The sequence below is a fragment of the Sprattus sprattus genome (genome assembly GCF_963457725.1).
Source record: "Sprattus sprattus genome assembly, chromosome: 5".
In the NCBI taxonomy this organism is placed as follows: Eukaryota; Metazoa; Chordata; class Actinopteri; order Clupeiformes; family Clupeidae; genus Sprattus; species Sprattus sprattus.
In genome coordinates this window covers 39,803,537-39,821,173 of record NC_137924.1, presented here as the reverse complement: position 1 = coordinate 39,821,173, position 17,637 = coordinate 39,803,537, and the positions used below count along the sequence as shown (strand labels likewise).

Below are 17,637 nucleotides of genomic sequence, written 5' to 3'. Positions count from 1 at the left end.
ACTGTGCATCTGCACAAACAACTTCTGAGTTTTAATTAGTCAATCAAGCAGATTCATACTACACCAGTGGAGGCTTGTAGTACTAACGTCCACTACAGTGCTGCTCTGCGTCTCCTTGCACACTAGCACACACAGCAAAGGGTCTGTAACCACTCAAAACTCAGAACTTTCTGCTGAGTGAGAACTGAACCAATGAACTTGGTGTAGTTTGAACAGTGTCATACTACTTGCTTTAGAAGCATAAATGTCTCCTCCATTGACAACATATGAACACATTGCTATGAACTGGTATTGAAACCTTTGCAGAGGCCTGGATACATTGGCGTGAAGGTTTATTTGTTTATTATTAATATTATTATTAGTGATATCCTCTAGGAGATATTATATTATTCATAATACAACATTATAATTTCAACTATGTAACATTTGGCAGGATTTCCAAGGGTTTTCTAGAAAATCTGTTGAATTGTCCTCACTGTCCTCCATCCAGTTGTTGATCTCAAATTCAAGTGCCCTGCATTCCAGAACTTTCAAGGAGAGTAGGAAGTCAGCACTCACAAGAGAGAAGTAAATCATCACTCATCATGGCCAAACATGCACACACACAGAAACACCACACACACTTTGAATATGTCTTATTCTTATTTGAGGGGGTATTTGTACAGGTACAGCACTGCTCGTCTCATCTCCCAACATAAACTGTTCAAATCCTTGCATGTAAATTACTAAACATTCCAAAAAAATACGGATGTCATGAGTAAGTATGCAAAGCCTACACAAGAAACCATAACTTCTCCCTAGCCCAGGCCCACTACTAACACAAACAGAACATCTGAGTTTACGTTCTGATAAGCTACTTCCCAAATGTGGGTTGGACAGACCGGTAGACAGCTTATGGCGCATTTTCAGAGAAACGAAACTCTGGCGCAGAGCAAAATCAGAACTGCAAAGAAGTGCGCGAAGGTTGGTTTAGGAGGTTCATTTCTGGACGTAGCCAGATGCTTGAACGATGGCCATCTCATTAGTTTACGCGTTAGCGTTGGTGTGGATGTTAACGGGCACCACGGGCACCTTCATGGTGACGGGTAAGTTGGATTTTGCATTCGTTTCATCTTTGTTCTAGTTTAGTTTTATTTCAGCCTTTTAACGTGTTGCTTTAGCGCGTAGTCTTCAAGCTACAGTGACGGCCGTGGAAAGTCATGAAATTCAGTAAATTAATTGAAAGTGTTGAAAAAGTAATGAGATATTTGGTCGTATGTCGATATAATGGAATGTATTGTTATTGTACTCTTTCCTGTATTGTTTTGTTTCTGTAGCGTGACGCATTTTCTTGAGTTATGACCTAATTAGCCTAGAAAAGGGATGGAAAATGTAGTTTTTATCTTGATTCAATAATCAGGCCCAACATGCAACTAAATCTGTGCTAGGAAATGTTGGGTACTCGTAGGTTGTGAAAGGAGGCAGCTTGGGGTTTGGGTCGTGGGTATTTCATTAAAGGTCCTTAAAAAGTCATAAAAAAGGTCAAATGTTTTTTTTTACCAAATGTGGTACAAATGTTGGCAATGTAGATGTCAACCCGACAGCGGTCACAGCGGTCACAGCGGTCACTGGGGGCATTAATGGCATTTTTTTTTAACTTTTCATCAAAGATGATCTGCCTCAGCTTGTTGATATCTGAATTGTGATTCTTCTCACAGATAGTCCTCCTGAACACTATACCACTCGAAGGTGGCCAGGTGAGTCACTCACGTTTGTTTGCCTCAAAGTTACCTTTCTTTATTTGTTAATACCTGTTTACTAAATTAACTGTAATGATGGCTAGAGGGAAATATTATGGTTTAGGTTTTCTATAATACAATCTATTTTGTTTAAAAAACAGACTGGACAGCCACTCGTGAGTGGTACTGGACATCAAGTCCTTCCCCAGGCAATGGTAAAAAAGCAACACACACAAAACTAGTATAGTCCTCAGCACACGTGTTCTTTGCATGTTTATTTGTGTCTGCTTGTGTCTTTTGCAATTCCCAAAAGTGTGTATGTGTGTGTGTATAATTGTTGTACTAAAGTGATTGCATGGGTAGCCTACATGTATGTTTGTAAGTGAGTGTGTGTGTTTCTGTCCACAGACCTGACTGGGCGCATGTTCAGCGTGATGTCCGGGAGTGTCGTCACGTTCCGTGGCCCCCCCCGTTACGACAACATCAATGCGTTCACCGTCTGCCTCCGCATCATTGCGGAAGCCACACCGGGTGCTGCCATATTCACCTTGACGACGAGCAACAGCGCCACTCTCACCCTGAGGTCCATGGCCTTGGGGTACGAGCTGACGGTGGGCCAGGCATCCAAAAACCTCCAGCCCGTGTCTATGATCCCCTCGTTTGGGAAGCTCTGGCCGTGGACCAGCCTGTGCGTGACCTGGGACTCAGACACAGGCATGACCCAGATGTGGAAGGATGGGAAGATGAGTGTCAGGAAAGGCATGTGGAGGGGGCAGGTGAGACACGCATACACATACACTCTTTCTCTCACACACACTCTTTAGTTCTCTTCCTCACATACACACTTTATTTTTATCTCTGACACACACACACTCTCTTTATCTCTCTCTCTCTCTCCCGCTCTCTCTGATGTGCAGTGGCTATGTGTAGATGCAGGAGTGATTAAGTTCAGATTGTTGAACAGACAGTGTGCATTGTTTTACACATGGACTCAAATTCATTTACACACTCAGGTTAACGCAGATTCATAATAACCAGTAAACAAGTTAACTTCAGTCATCTCTGCCTTACAGAGATTCTATGGTCCCGCTACGATGACTCTATCAGGGTTCGAAGGTCAGGTGACTGACATTCACATGTGGGACAAGGTCGTCCCTGTCTCCTGGCTGCGCTCCTACAACCAGGGCTGGGGCTTTCCCTCCGGAAACATGCTGAGCTGGCGTGACATGAGTTACACCTCCCAGGGCTACGCTGTCGTGGAGAACGCCTACGAAAGCCAGGGGGGGCCTGCTGAGAACGACAGCACCGGCAAGCAACAGCGGAGGCACTGGCGGAAGAACGGGAAGCTGGGTAATGTAGTCCAGGGAGGCGCAGACAGCGTAGGAGGTTGCTTGGGGCTGCGAAAGCGTTGTGGTTATAGCCAGGTGCTCCTGGAGTAAGGAGCGACTTACTGGAAGCTTCTGCAGTCATGCTTAATTAAAATGAAGCAAGTGATTTCTGCTATTTCAACATTGATTGTTACACTGAATTAAAATCATTTTTTTCACATGTTAACCTGATTTAAATCATTAAATGTCACTCTGTATTTCTAATACACATCAGGAACAACATGTACTTTTGTGAGGAATGTATGTTCACCAGTCCTACTGTGATGGTCAGCTGAGCGTCTCAATAAACTGCTTTTTCAAATGGCTTGCTTGCGCTCCTTCCCAGGGACATTCGTTGTCTTGGTTCAACTATAATGTCAAATAAATAAGGGCCGCTTCAATGTGCCCTTATCCTTCTGCCTATTCAGGGCATTTCCTGGCAGCTCAGATATGCGGTTCCCTATTTTCAGTTTTTTTGTACTTTCACTTGTGTGTCGACACACACACACACAACTTGTGTTTCAGTGCTTACAAAAGTGTTAATCACTAGACCTCCTCTAGCCAACCCTCAAACAGGTAGAAAGAGGAAACCAAAAAAACACACCATTTTACAAGACTTGTAAGAAAAATCAATCTTTATTTCCCAAAAAAACAGGAGCCACTTCGGTGTCAGCCCAAACCAGCAGGAACACACTCCCTCACTTAGTCTAATTAACCTATCTGCTTAAACACTCATATTCTATGATTACATTGGGACAACCAGGGTAAGGCTAAAAAGTTAATAAAAAACGTTGGTTGTTGTTAATGCGGCCATTAATGCTACTGCAAGTGAGAGTTAAGAGTTGGGAAATGTCCTGTTCCTCTTTTGATGACCGACTTGCTTGACCTGAACCGCAAGTTACTGGTGGACATAAAGACAAATGGCACTTCAAGGCAGCACTGGATTTTGAGCGCTTGAGTTGGGGTTGCGGGTGGTTCCATTAGTCCAAACAGCTCCAAAGGAGCTTTTAAGCATCTGATTGGCTGCACCCAGGCAGGGCAATGGTAGGGTAGAGTGTGGGGTGAGGGGGGTGGGCGGGCTCAGGCCTTAACAACGGCTTTGCCAAGGTTCTCCCCACTGAGCATGCCCATGAAGGCAGCTGGCATGTTCTCAAAGCCGCTGGTCACGTGCTCCGGACACTTCAGCTTCCCCTAAGACAGTAATGGGGGAAAACGGAGAGGGAGAAGGAGGGAGAAGGTAAGAGGGGAAAAATGGAGTTGGAGAGAGGAAAAGTGGGCAGGTGTTTATTACATGTTCAAAGTGTGTGTTTATTAAATGTACTTCAAACACAGTAGGGATATCGTTATCGTTTTAAAAGTATCGGTTATGTACCGGTATCGGAAAAAACCCAAACGATACCCATCCCTAGTAATAAGCATATTCAATCTTAATCCCACCTGTCCCCCCTCCTCCTTAAAACCTCCACAGGACCAGTTGAACCAAACCACTCTCCAATAACTCACTCAAGTGTCGTTTACATGGAGCCTAGTTTGTCAAACTGATACGGATAGCTAATACAGATAGCCCTATCATCCATACGAACACTCTCTATCCGCACCTCGTTTCTGCAACGATCGCAGTCCGGGGTAGAAAGTGAGTAGATTTGAATCGGTACGGGGGCTGGTGTTCGTCTGCACGGTTTCACGCAACCTCATGACGTCACTGCCCCACGTGATCTTTTCCGCCATCTCCAACCAGTATATAAATAACTTGTTCTCCCTCAAAATCTCACTCATGGTGGGCCTCGAATTCACTAACATTAACCCAGTCTTCTGATTTTTGATTAGCCCCCTATCTTGATCTAATTCTTCTTATTCAGACGTAACATAACTTTCATGACCACAAATATAAATTGGCCAGCGATTTAATTTGCTTTTTTATTCATAAATGTATGTAAAATGCTCGGAGCAATGCATCATGGGAGATGGGATGACAGACATGTCATGTTACTGTTCCAAACTCTTTATTATCAATAGAAAAAAGAATTCATTTTCGCATATCCTTTAGTCTGACCACTGATTTTATTAACCATCATAATGTAATGTTGTTAATTGGAGCTTGAATGTCTTCTGTAATTTGTTTATCCGTTTGCTGCTTCCTTTACCTTGTGCTTTTTAGTCTCTTCTTCTAGGTTTTTCACGTTTTTTTCAGTTGTGTAAATAAAGCGCTAAAGCGCCACCCACAGGCGTGAGGTATATACTACAGTCGGTTCACCACAATCTGCTGCCTCCGTGTTTACGCAAATCTGTCGTTGCCAGCCTCCGTATGTACGAAATTAAAAGATTCGATTGGTGTGAAAAGTAAATCCGATTCGGAGGCCCTAGACTTCGTGTGCATTGCACCTCAGTTGAACCAAACCACTCTCCAATAACTCACTTAGGTGCTATGCACACGAAGTCTAGGGCCTCCGAATCGGATTTACTTTTCACACCAATCGAATCTTTTAATTTCGTAAATACGGAGGCTGGCAACGAGAGATTTGCGTAAACACGGAGGCAGCAGATTGCGGTGAACCGACTGTAGTACATACCTCACGCCTGTGGGTGGCGCTTTAGCGCTTTATTTACACAACTGAAAAAACGTGAAAAACCTAGAAGAAGAGACTCAAAAGCACAAGGTAAAGGAAGCAGCAAACGGATAAACAAATTACACAAGACATTCAAGCTCCAATTAACAACATTACATTATGATGGTTAATAAAATCAGTGGTCAGACTAAAGGATATGCGAAAATGAATTATTTTTTCTATTGATAATAAAGAGTTTGGAACAGTAACATGACATGTCTGTCATCCCATCTCCCATGATGCATTGCTCCGAGCATTTTACATACATTTATGAATAAAAAAGCAAATTAAATCGCTGGCCAATTTATATTTGTGGTCATGAAAGTTATGTTACGTCTGAATAAGAAGAATTAGATCAAGATAGGGGGCTAATCAAAAATCAGAAGACTGGGTTAATGTTAGTGAATTCGAGGCCCACCATGAGTGAGATTTTGAGGGAGAACAAGTTATTTATATACTGGTTGGAGATGGCGGAAAAGATCACGTGGGGCAGTGACGTCATCAGGTTGCGTGAAACCGTGCAGACGAACACCAGCCCCCGTACCGATTCAAATCTACTCACTTTCTACCCCGGACTGCGATCGTTGCAGAAACGAGGTGCGGATAGAGAGTGTTCGTATGGATGATAGGGCTATCTGTATTAGCTATCCGTATCAGTTTGACAAACTAGGCTCCATGTAAACGACACTTCAGTTGAACCAAACCACTCTCCAATAACTCACTCAGTTGAACCAAACCACTCTACAATAACTAATTTTTTCTACATCTCCAAACGGCCATTCATGCTGAACCCATCACAAACCCACCTCCCTCATCTTCTTAACCTTATATGCCAAAACAAAAAAAGGGATGAGAAAAAGCATTTCCCTTAACTTCCCCAAACTTTCCAAACCAGCCCTCCCAAAGAGCTCAAACAGCTCCCGCAGCCTCTCACAGAGCGCGAGCTGTGCAATCTGAACTTAAGAGTTGTTCAAGAGGCCTCCCTGTTTCCTGCCTAGAAGTCTAGCAAACACTGGCACTCAAAAACAAACAGACCCAACAACAGGCCTGCTCTTCATCACACACTTCAAACTCGACCTTTGCCCGACTGTTTCCAAACAAAGTAGACGCCTTCATGAAAAACAAAACTGAACTCCCCCACAGGCTCTCAAGTGAAACCTCTGTGGTCAGCCACACGGACGTCATCGACAGAGCCATCAAAACATCCTGCAGAGGTGAAAGGTTCTGACAGAAGTGTTGGCATGAAGCCCAAAGGCTTCTCATGTTATCATTGGCCATTAAAACAGTAAATACTTCAGTCGTTAAGACCAAATGAAGAACACATTCTCATGACCTTAGACTAAAAATGCGGATGTTGTAGTGATGGTCAATGAACAAGCCCTGTCTCATGGCAGGTGCAACATGGCGGACTCTGTCGAAGAGGACCCACTCACTACGAAGGGCTCACATAAGCTTACGAAAACACAATGATTTATTGTTACAGGTAAACTAGTAATGAAAACCTAATTATGAATAATATATTCCATTTCTACTAATAGAGGCCACCAAACGCTACACACTATCTTTGAAACGTAGTGTTACTATAAGCAGGGTTCCCACCCATTTTGATTGACAACATTTAAAACCTTTTCCATTACTACGTGTAATGAAATTTGACAACATAGAATCAAATACATTTAGTAATCTACTCCACATGTTGGGCCTGATTATAGAATGAAAATTAAACATCAACCTTTTCCATTCCTTTTCTAGGTTAGTTAGCTTATGTCAATTCAAGTGGAAAATGCGTCACGCTTCAGACATTTGCACAACAAACATTATCCAGGAAAGAGTACACTAACCATTCATTTCATTATATCTACATGACAAAATATTTAAGTACTTTTTCAACACATCCACTGAATTTACTGAATTTCATGACTTTCTCAGGCCTGAAAAATGGGATTTTAGAATTCCATGACTATTCAGGATTCCCCTGACCGTGGGAGCCCTGTATGAGTTCCTTTGGTCTGTGTTATGGACCGACCACTTGCCTCTTGTTTCCAGGCCAGCAGGCGGCGCAGCGACTCCTGGTTCTTGTGCTCCCAGCGACCCACCAGGAAGCCCTCCATACGGATCTGATTCATGATCATCGTCAGGTGCGGGAATGGTCCTGTCAACACACACACACACACACACACACATAAATATATATGTAGGGAGTTAACAGAAGCATCTTAGTTCAGGTTAAGTCAAATTGGAGGACAAACATATAGGGAGAGGAAAAGGGAGACAGAGAGATAGAGAGAGAGAGAGAGAGAGAGAGAAAGAAAGCGAGAGAGAGAAGGCAGACCTGTCTGTGGAGTGGTGTCGTTGTAAGTAGAGATGGCTCCACACACAGCGATGCGGCCCATGGGCTTCATCAGGGGGATGGCCACACTGGAGAAAGCACCGCCAACCTAAAGCAAACACACACACAGAAAAAAAACACTTGCATAACCTTGTTAATCTGGTCCTTCACACACACACACACACACACACACACACACACACACACACACACACACACACACACACACACACACACACACACACACACACACAGGTATGATTTCAATTAAGCAAGGGAACCACAAGATGTTACAAACCAAACTATGCTAGTTTCCACACACAATCACTTTCAATACGGTTGCACGCACACATATACACACGTACACACTAGTAAATACACTCACTCACTCACATATATACACACTAGTAAATATACACACACATGCACACACAGACACTCACATTCTCGAAGTAGCAGTCGTATCCCTCTGGCGCCGCCTCCCTGAGGGCCTGCTCCAGTGACGGGACGGTCTTGTAATTGAAGGCCTGGTCAAAGCCCAGCTCCTTCAGGTAGGCCACCTTGGCGTCGCTTCCTGCCGAGCCAATCACACGGCAGCCCTTCAGCTTGGCGATCTGCCCCACCACCGTTCCCACGGCACCCGCCGCCGCGTTGACCAATAGCGTCTCGCCAGCCTTGAGCTGACACACCTCCTCCAGACCATATAAGGCAGTGAGCCTGGCAAGTACACATATACATATGTCATATATATGTCATGACCATCCCCGCATGTCTTATGTTGAAAACTTTTCTCTCACACACATTATTGGTTATTTAACATGCATCCTTTACACACACACACACACACACACAAACACACACACACACATGATCGCCACTCATCTTTCAGAACAGACATTTTGCACCCTCATAAATTCATAAGTAACACCTTACCCAACAAACCCTCACTGTTTGCACAAATTCCACCTCAATTGCTGAAACGAACAAAACATTACTATATAATCTAAAACATGGTTGCATCAACCAGTGCTGACTTCACATCTGGGTGTGGTGGTGCAGTGGTTAGTGTCCCCCGGGGTTTTAACTCGAGTCGCTGCAGGTCATCTGTAAGTCACTTTGGATAAAAGCGTCTGCTAAATACCTGACCTTTACCTGTTTACGCTCAACATCGGTCTTCTATATATCAGTCTTCTCAATGCCAAAATATTTAACCAATCACAACAAACAACCAAATCACAACCAGGTACTAACGTTCGTTTGGCATGGTCAGATGCACTGGAAAGTGCGGTGCTTATTTTAAGCCTGGCAGGAAGCTAAACAGAGACCTCTTATCTTTGTGTTAAATGGTCTTAAGTTTACGCATCAATCGCAGACAGTTCATTTTGCAACTCTGCAGCAGCATCTGGAGGCCATATGTGGACACACACACACACACACACACACACACACACACACACACACACACACACACACACACACACACACACACACACACACACACACACACACACACACACACACTCAAACTCAAACTCAAACTCAAACTCAAACTCAAACTCAAAGACCCACACATACACACACGCGCATCTGTGGTTCATAAAAAGGTGAGTTAAACGATGGTAATGTTCGGGTCTGCTTTGTTTTATGCAGTGGAAATCCTTTCCCTTGTTGTCATCTATTGCACTACTTCTGCACTAACGATATTTAATCACAAACTCTAGCACTGAAATAACCAATCACAAACTCTAGCACGGAAATAACCAATCACAAACTCTAGCACTGAAATTACCAATCACAAACTCTAGCACTGAAATAATTAATCACAAACTAGCACTGAAATAACCAATCACAAACTCTAGCACTGAAATAACCAATCACAAACTCTAGCACTGAAATAACCAATCCTTACGCCCTTGGTGAACAGGGATAACACACTAATAAAATGCTATTGAAAGAGGTGCAAGTGATCAAACATCATTCCCAAATCAATCAAAGAATTGTTTAGATGGCCATATGACCAATCTCTTTCAAAACCTCTTATAAGAAACAAGGTGGATGAGCATACAATCACCCATGACCGGTAAGGGTAGAAGCGTGTGTCAACTAACGTGTGACTGGATGGATGTATGGTACAGTATGGTGCATGTGAAGGTTTAGCACGAACATACCGGTGGGGGAGAACGTCAGAGCAGGAAAAGAGGTATGCATCGACGAACAGATAAACAATGAACTACGGTGAACAACAGGAAGTAACGTTGCACGATTGCGTTGCAAAGTGACTCGGGGGAAAACAAACAGGTGTCAAAGTGGGGGTAGGACAAACCTTCTTGTGACTAAATGGATGTATGAATTAGTAATAAGTGAGAAGAGAGACTGGATACATTAGTGGATAAAAGGGACCAATGAGGGAGGAGGAATACCTGACAAACCAAAACACAGATGACAGTATGTATCAGCTAATTATACATACTACAGAGATAGATAGATAAAGATTTATAGAGACATTGATAGCACAGCCTCGCTTTAATTGTATGCCAGTCTTACCCAGGCATGCCGATGGCGCCCAGTGCCAGAGAGTATGGCACATCAGCTGGCCAGTCAGAGAGCAGGAGTATGACACCAGTGCCGTCGGACACGGTGTGCGTCCTCCAGCCGGATCGACTGATGACGTGAGAGCCCTCGGGGAACAAGGGGTTCCTGCTCTGGACCACCCTACAGAGGAGGAGACAGAGAGGTGAGAAGTGGTAGAAAAAACACACACATATTTCATAACATATAATTACATGGAAAGGAAGAGTGCCAGCAGCTGCAAGCTACACATATTTATATGGTGATATGTGGGATATGTGATATGGGATATGTGTCTGCTGTCAGTCCCTCACACATTCCAGTGGTTGCGTAAGAAGATGTAGCATATGCACAGTCGGTTCGATTCTTTGTGTACAGGAATAGTTTCACTGCTGTTTGAGTTTTATTACAGTCTTGTGCATTTTTTTTTAATTATTATTCTTACAATTCAATTCTACAAGAAATAAGGTGTTGACATCTTCTTTAACAAACAGGATATAAAGCCTTGCCAGACAGAGATCAAAAGCTTCAGTCCATTTAAGGAGTACTGTAATCAATAGCACATGGCAACGTGTTTATGTTCCATCAAGAGGATCTCTTGAGAAACTGCAGGTGTGTGGGAGTTTTTTTCTTCTTCTTCTTTTGATACCAATAAACAACTTCAGCGGCTCGGTTCCCGCATATTACCCACGCTTCACTGGGGCGTGACTGACCGGCAAGGCCCTCTGATCTCCCTGCCAAACAAACTACATCATGTGGCATCAGGGCTACTAACAACTCACAGATGCTTGCTCGAATCCAGACCCATCAACATATGACGTGCAGAAGACAAGAAACACTCGGCTCAGGTTTTGTGTGTTTGTCTGTGTGTGTCTGCTTGTGCTTGTGTTTGTGAGTGTGTGGGTGTGTGTGTGTGTGTGTGTGTGTGTGTCCACAGGTGTGTATGTTTCATACTTGGCCACTTGAGCTCCAATCATCACATCTCCCTCTTTCATCCGCACCCGACTGAAAGGCCTAGAGACAAGGGAGGGAGACAGATTCATTTAGTTCATAATTATATATCCTCTTCCCTTAGTCAAAACCTAAACTCATAAACACCATCCGTCGGTCTCATGTAAACAAACAGGTGGGACACATTATGGACACGTTTTAGCATCCTCTGAAGCCAAAAGAGGTAAAACGGTAAAACCAATATCAGTATAACAGAGTCTTGCCCCTAACAACTAAAGCACTCGTTTGATGGGAATATCCTGACAGGCTTACCTCATGTAAGGATCCACACTTAGATACACAGCCTCCAAGAGAATCTCTGCACGGCAACACAAAATTACACAACACATTATATAACGGACCTGCAGTGGCACAGCTAAACGCCATCGGCATTGGCATTTTACGGTGCAACTTTTCTTTAAAGGGTTAAATTAAGGTACACACCTCCATCTTTGGGCTCCGGCAGCTGCTCAACTCTCAGCTCGAAGTCGCTGTCTTTGGGAAAGCCATCGAAGTGCTTGAGGAGGATCCAGGCTTTGGCTTGAACCATGATTCTCTGCTTGGGAATACTGATCGAAGAAGACAGAGAAAAGCACTGTTGACTTCAAAAACACTAACATTATCTTGGATAACTATCAAAACAGTGACATGCACTTGCATGCTATGTCAGCCTACATCTACAACAATATTTTTTGATTGAGAGTCATCTACAAAAAAAAGAGGCTTGCTAAGATATCAGCTTTTATACAAAAAAAAAACATTTTAAGTCTGTCGCTGCTGGGATGAACCTCCGTGTACCCTTTCCACCAACAGTAAATCTTAACCCTTGACTTATTCAGATCTTGGAAGCTCTATTCTTTCTCGTAAAATGTTCATGCTAATGTCACCGTATATGGACAAAGTCAACACATGCAGTTCCATGGAAGCAACTGATGCAAAAATAAAACGTAATGAAGATAACATTAACAACTGATTAATTTCACATTACGTGATATAGCAGAATAGTTAATGTATAAAACACAATCAGCAAGCAAATCGAGTTTTGCCGCCACAAGGGCTTTGTCAATTGAGTCCAATAGCTCGAGTTACTTCAATGTATTTACATATTTTCATAGTCTATTCTTCTTTCAATACCTCTTGAAAAGGAACGGGATAGCACAGTATACAACAGAAACGTTACCTTCCGGAGTTTTCCATGAAATGAGTTCACAGTACCGCAAGACGACTTCACGTTTGTTTTCAACGACAGCGAAAGTTAGCAGACCGCCCGGGAACTCCCCGCTGGGTCGCTGATTGGCTCACGACTCTGGGGTTCACTCAAGCTCTGTTCTCTGATTGGCTAGTGATACAATATTTTCTCAGACATTCGAGAAGCAACAACCACACACGGTCTAACATCATATTTTACCTACGACTAGCAGCACCATTCGCCGATGCCATGTGAACACGAGCATGACAAACAAGAAAACAACAACAAATAAGATTGCAGTTAACCCGCAGTTAGTCGTGCATTTCCTAACTCAAGATATCATAACACAAGTAAAGTATAAAAATGTAAGTAGCCTATAACCCAGCACCTAAGACAAAAGTAAACTATTCGCAGCTTTTACTTTTAACTAAAATCAGTAGGGCTATTAATTAAAGACAATTATAGTATGTTTTAGACTTAAACAAATTTGAACTCGATACAGCAATAGTGCATTCGCGAATACATTTGGCTAAGCAGACTAGATACAAAGGTGAAAACGCAAAAGCTCACACAATGATTTATAAAAAAACAACTTGATGTAGGCAGTGAAGAGTACAGTGAAGATTGCGCTTTGCGTGCTTTCAGTCATCCACTTAAAAGCACCATCATCAAGAGGGCCACATGTAAAGACTTGCTGACACCAAGATAAGGAGGAGCAAGTTGCAAACGCATGTTCTCCGAAAGGCCGATACATTCTGCACTAGTCCTTCAGTCCTCTTCGTTCTTTCAACGTTTTTAAACGACTTTTGGGACTGACTCAATTTTCTCTTATTTAAGATAAAATGCTGCTGTTGGCTTTTTCTGCTGGCCCACACCCTCGCCTCGGCCCACGGTCTGTCATTTATTACAGTGCATGAAATGCCCTGTATTGTTATTCCTAGGCTTCTTCTTCTTCTTCTTCTTCTTCTTATTCTTGTTACCTTTTTCTGTGATTAATTCAGCCCGAACCGCTTAACTAGAAACTTCATTCAAACGTTGTCGCGTAGGTCTTGTAAACGACACTTATGCCATGTATTTTTCACTTTTCTAAACTTTATACTTTTTAAGATATTAAAGACAAATGAATATACATTTCTCCCATTGACTTACATTGGGCCATTATGACATCATAATAGGGTCTTTAAACTGGCTTGCACCTGTGCTTTACTGACACCTGCGCCAAATACAAGGAACCTCTTCTCTCTCTGTCCCTCTCAATTTAACTGTAACTAGGAACATTAAGACACCATCCATTCTCAATTGTTTTTCTCTCCATCTCTCCATCTTTCTCTCTCAGTCAACTTTCTCTCACACTCAATCTCTCTTCTTCACTCCATTTTTATCTCCTTTTTTCAATATTTTCACTCTCTCTTTATCTCTTCATCCAGAGCCACTCTTGTTCACTCTTCTTTCCTTCTTCCACTCTTCTTTCCTTTCTTATTTTCTTCTTCCATTTTTCTTTCCTTCTTCCACTCTTCTTGCCTTTCTTTTTTCCTTCATCCACTCTTCTTTCCTTCTTCCACTTTTCTTTCCTTTCTTCACTCTTCTTTCCTTCTTACACTCTTCTTTCCTTCTTTCACTCTTCTTTCCTTGCTTCTTTCCTTCTTTCACTCTTCTTTCTTTTCTTATTTCCTTCTTCCACTCTTCTTTCCTTCCTTCACTCTTCTTTCCTTTCTTCTTTCATTATTTCACTCTTCTTTCTTTTCTTCTTTCCTTCTTCCACTCTTCTCTCCTTTCTTCACTCTTCTTTCATTTTGTCTTCCTTCTTCCACTCTTCTTTCCTTCTTTCACTCTTCTTTCTTTTCTTCTTCCTTTCTTAACCTTTGCATTTCATGCACTGGTATTTCCTTCAGGAAATGCATTTTCTAGTTATTAAAACGCTATCTCACCTCCCCTTACGTCGTTGTGGATAAGAGGTCGCAGATCTCCAATTTGGCCACAAGGGGGAGCTCTCAGACAGCGTAGCGCGAGAGTGTCGCAGTGATGCGGTAGGTCTCCGCGGCTTCTCAGGACAGCATCGCGCTGCAGCGAAATCAAGTTTGTGCGAAATAGACACTAGCGCTGCAAGAAACGCAAAACACCTATTTCCCATCCCAAACCCCACAAGATGGTAAACACTAGGTTGAAGTGACCTAACATCTAGGCTACATTTATGTTATAAACAATAAAAGCAAGGAATGCTGTTGAGGTGTATAGTAGCTTGCAGTTTGTTGTCACTCACAGTGTCCTATCTGCTGTGTTAAAGGCATTAGCAACAGGCATTATAGTTTAATTGACACGTTATTTCACCCATTTGTTAGAAAATATGGCAGTAGATGTCATCTTTGTAATAAGTGCAGTCTTCTACCTGCCTTTATTTAGTTTGGACAAAGTCAAATGACCAGAGCTGTCACAGCTGCTAAACCAGACCTGTTCTTCTCCAAACTTCAAACAGAACATTATAAAAGAATGTCAAATGTTAGCCAGAAATTCTGCATGCTTCAGAGCCTTCACTAGCGTGAAAGCACTTCACCTTAAACCAGGATTATTTGAATGAGTCTAGAATCAGTAACATAGATCCAAGCTTTCAGTATATGAGCTTCTCTCTCTCTCTCTTTTTCTCTTTCTTTCTCTCTCTCCCTCTCTCTCTCTCTCTTTTGTCATGTCTTCAGATCTTAAAGTTGCGTAGCTGCACATGTAAGTACATTTCTCATAATTCTGTGCCTCTGCCTGTGTCTGGTGGCAGTGTTTGCTTCGTGGGTGCTTCCAACAAAGACAAGACTAAACCACACGTGAGACTGACAGAGGAAAAATGCCCCAACAGCAAAAAAAAAAAAAAAACACAAAACCTGGACATCCGTTTTCTGACCACCCTGTGTACACAATATTGTGGAATGTTTGGCATGAAATGATATACCAGCTAAAATATACCAGTAATGAATAACGATGCAAACACAGAAAACACATACACACTCAGAATCACACACACAAACAAACACGCATGCACGCACACACACACACACACACACGGTTGTTTAGATGCTTTTTCCGCAGGGGAACCTCATCATGGTTCCTGTAGATGCTGCAGTTCTGCCCTGCCCTATCCTCAGCTACACTCATAGACACACACACACACGCACACGCACACACACACACACACACACACACACACACACACCACACACACACACACACACACACACACACACACACACACAACCCAAAAGACACAATGATGCATTGTGACAGAAGTGCCGCTTCTGCTGAGTTCCACTGTCTAGACAGTCTGAAGAACAGACATGTTTTACACACACACACACACACACACACACACACACACACACACACACACACACACACACACACACACACACATGTTTATGCAATATCTTGACCTTGCTGCAGTGGCTTATGTGACCCCCTCCAAGCAAATCTAGCTGCCCTCAGCGGACATTATGCAAAGAGAGGGGAAGCCACATCCCCTGGCAGACACACACACACACACACACACACACACACACACACACACACACACACACACACACACACACACACACACACACACACACGCACACACACACACAACACACACACACACACACACACAACCCCTCTTAGATCGCTTTGTGCTGACATGCTGCTGTGGGCCCCTCTGTGAGTTCGGTTGACCTGCGGTTTCCCCTTTTCACATTCTCTTACACTCACTCTCTCTCTCTCACACACTCTTTCTCTCAATTTCACTCTCTCTCACTCTTTCTTTCTCACTATCTCTCTCTCTGTCTCTCACACACACTCTTTCTCTCACTCTCTCAAATTCAAATTCAAAAGAAGCTTTATTGGCATGACCATAACGTTTTACAGTATTGCCAAAGCATTTAGGTTGGATAGATAAGAAGTGAAAGCCTCTCCTCACTGCTTGCCAGCAGGAACTTAGGGAGGACCTCACCAAGCTTTTTAAAATAGTTTTGTCTAATGTCCTCATATTGTGTGAACTGTGTCAGGAAGTGCAGCTCTGTCTCTACTGTTCCTTGTTCGCAATGGAGGCACAGTCTGTTTTCCTTGTTACCCACCTCTATGGCCAGTCTGTACTTTGTCAACGTGGTTCTCAGATTGTGGTCTGTGATCAGGGTCAAATATAGCCTGGATGCCAGACCGAATTTAGCCCCGCCCACAACATTTGAGGTCTGGAAGTTCGGTCTGGCATCGCTCCGTTGGGGAGAAATTATGCCCGACCGAAAACTAGACAGCCATTCAAATTGTCAGGGCGGGCTTTATACGATGATGGACAGATGATCAACCGTAACGTAATCAACTACGTCACCAAAGAGCGCTTGGTTTGAAGCCAGCTGCCGCTGGAGAGCTGAAATGTGGAGATTGGAGTCTGTTTTAGAAGACATTGACAGCGCATTCATTTTGAAAAAGGAACAGAGAAATGCGATCAAGGCATTTGTCGATCGAAAATGTGTTTTCGTCGTCCTTCGTACGGGATCCGGTAAAAGTTTAATGTATTAGCTGGCCCCGATGGTCTACGTTTGAAACACGCCCCATAATCACAGCCCAATGGAGCAGTATCAGACTCATATTCTGACTAGAATTATGAGTGTGACATTGTCATGCGTCAAATAGCGTGCTTAAGTATAATTTGTGTTTAGGGCCAAATAGAATTGCATTTTACTTTGTGTTTTTGATTGTGTTTTCCAATTGGTTATGTCATTTTGTTAAATAGTTTCTCCAATTTGGTTTATACAAATTTCAGGTGCCTTCCTGTTGTGGTCCTGAGGGTGCTAGTATGGTGTGTGTGGGGATCTGGAGAGCTCAGGACCAGCTGAGTGAGAGGACATGTATCTTTGCT

At 43.0% G+C, this 17,637-nt stretch overlaps 2 protein-coding genes across 2 annotated transcripts; one reads left to right on the top strand and one right to left on the bottom strand.

The window, feature by feature from the left end:
- Positions 1–943: 943 nt before the first annotated feature.
- On the top strand, positions 944–3,371 carry LOC308365266 (C-reactive protein-like). Its single transcript, XM_080838642.1, has 5 exons — positions 944–1,085; positions 1,698–1,736; positions 1,880–1,933; positions 2,127–2,494; positions 2,792–3,371. The coding sequence occupies exons 1-5, from the start codon at positions 1,010–1,012 to the stop codon at positions 3,155–3,157; spliced, it is 903 nt and encodes a 300-aa protein (XP_080694768.1). The 5' UTR covers positions 944–1,009; the 3' UTR covers positions 3,158–3,371.
- A 331-nt stretch (positions 3,372–3,702) lies between these two features.
- On the bottom strand, positions 3,703–12,822 carry ptgr1.1 (prostaglandin reductase 1, tandem duplicate 1). Its single transcript, XM_080838472.1, has 9 exons — positions 12,759–12,822; positions 12,023–12,147; positions 11,852–11,897; positions 11,543–11,602; positions 10,565–10,732; positions 8,464–8,737; positions 8,024–8,129; positions 7,725–7,843; positions 3,703–4,276 (listed from the first exon to the last, which is right to left on the bottom strand). Exons 1-9 carry the CDS (start codon positions 12,773–12,775, stop codon positions 4,166–4,168), a joined length of 1,026 nt encoding a protein of 341 aa, XP_080694598.1. The 5' UTR covers positions 12,776–12,822; the 3' UTR covers positions 3,703–4,165.
- Positions 12,823–17,637: the final 4,815 nt, after the last annotated feature.

Bases quoted from the DNA above. Each gene is read 5' to 3' on its own strand.
- LOC308365266 (XM_080838642.1), top strand. From the start codon at position 1,010: ATGGCCATCTCATTAGTTTACGCGTTAGCGTTGGTGTGGATGTTAACG. The intron at 1,934-2,126 runs GTAAAAAAGCAA...TTCTGTCCACAG, and splicing joins AAGTCCTTCCCCAGGCAATG to ACCTGACTGGGCGCATGTTC. The intron at 2,495-2,791 runs GTGAGACACGCA...TCTGCCTTACAG, and splicing joins AAGGCATGTGGAGGGGGCAG to AGATTCTATGGTCCCGCTAC.
- ptgr1.1 (XM_080838472.1), bottom strand. The intron at 8,738-10,564 runs GTAAGACTGGCA...TGTACTTGCCAG, and splicing joins GGCGCCATCGGCATGCCTGG to GCTCACTGCCTTATATGGTC. The intron at 4,277-7,724 runs GCAAGTGGTCGG...TTACTGTCTTAG, and splicing joins TGCTGGCCTGGAAACAAGAG to GGGAAGCTGAAGTGTCCGGA.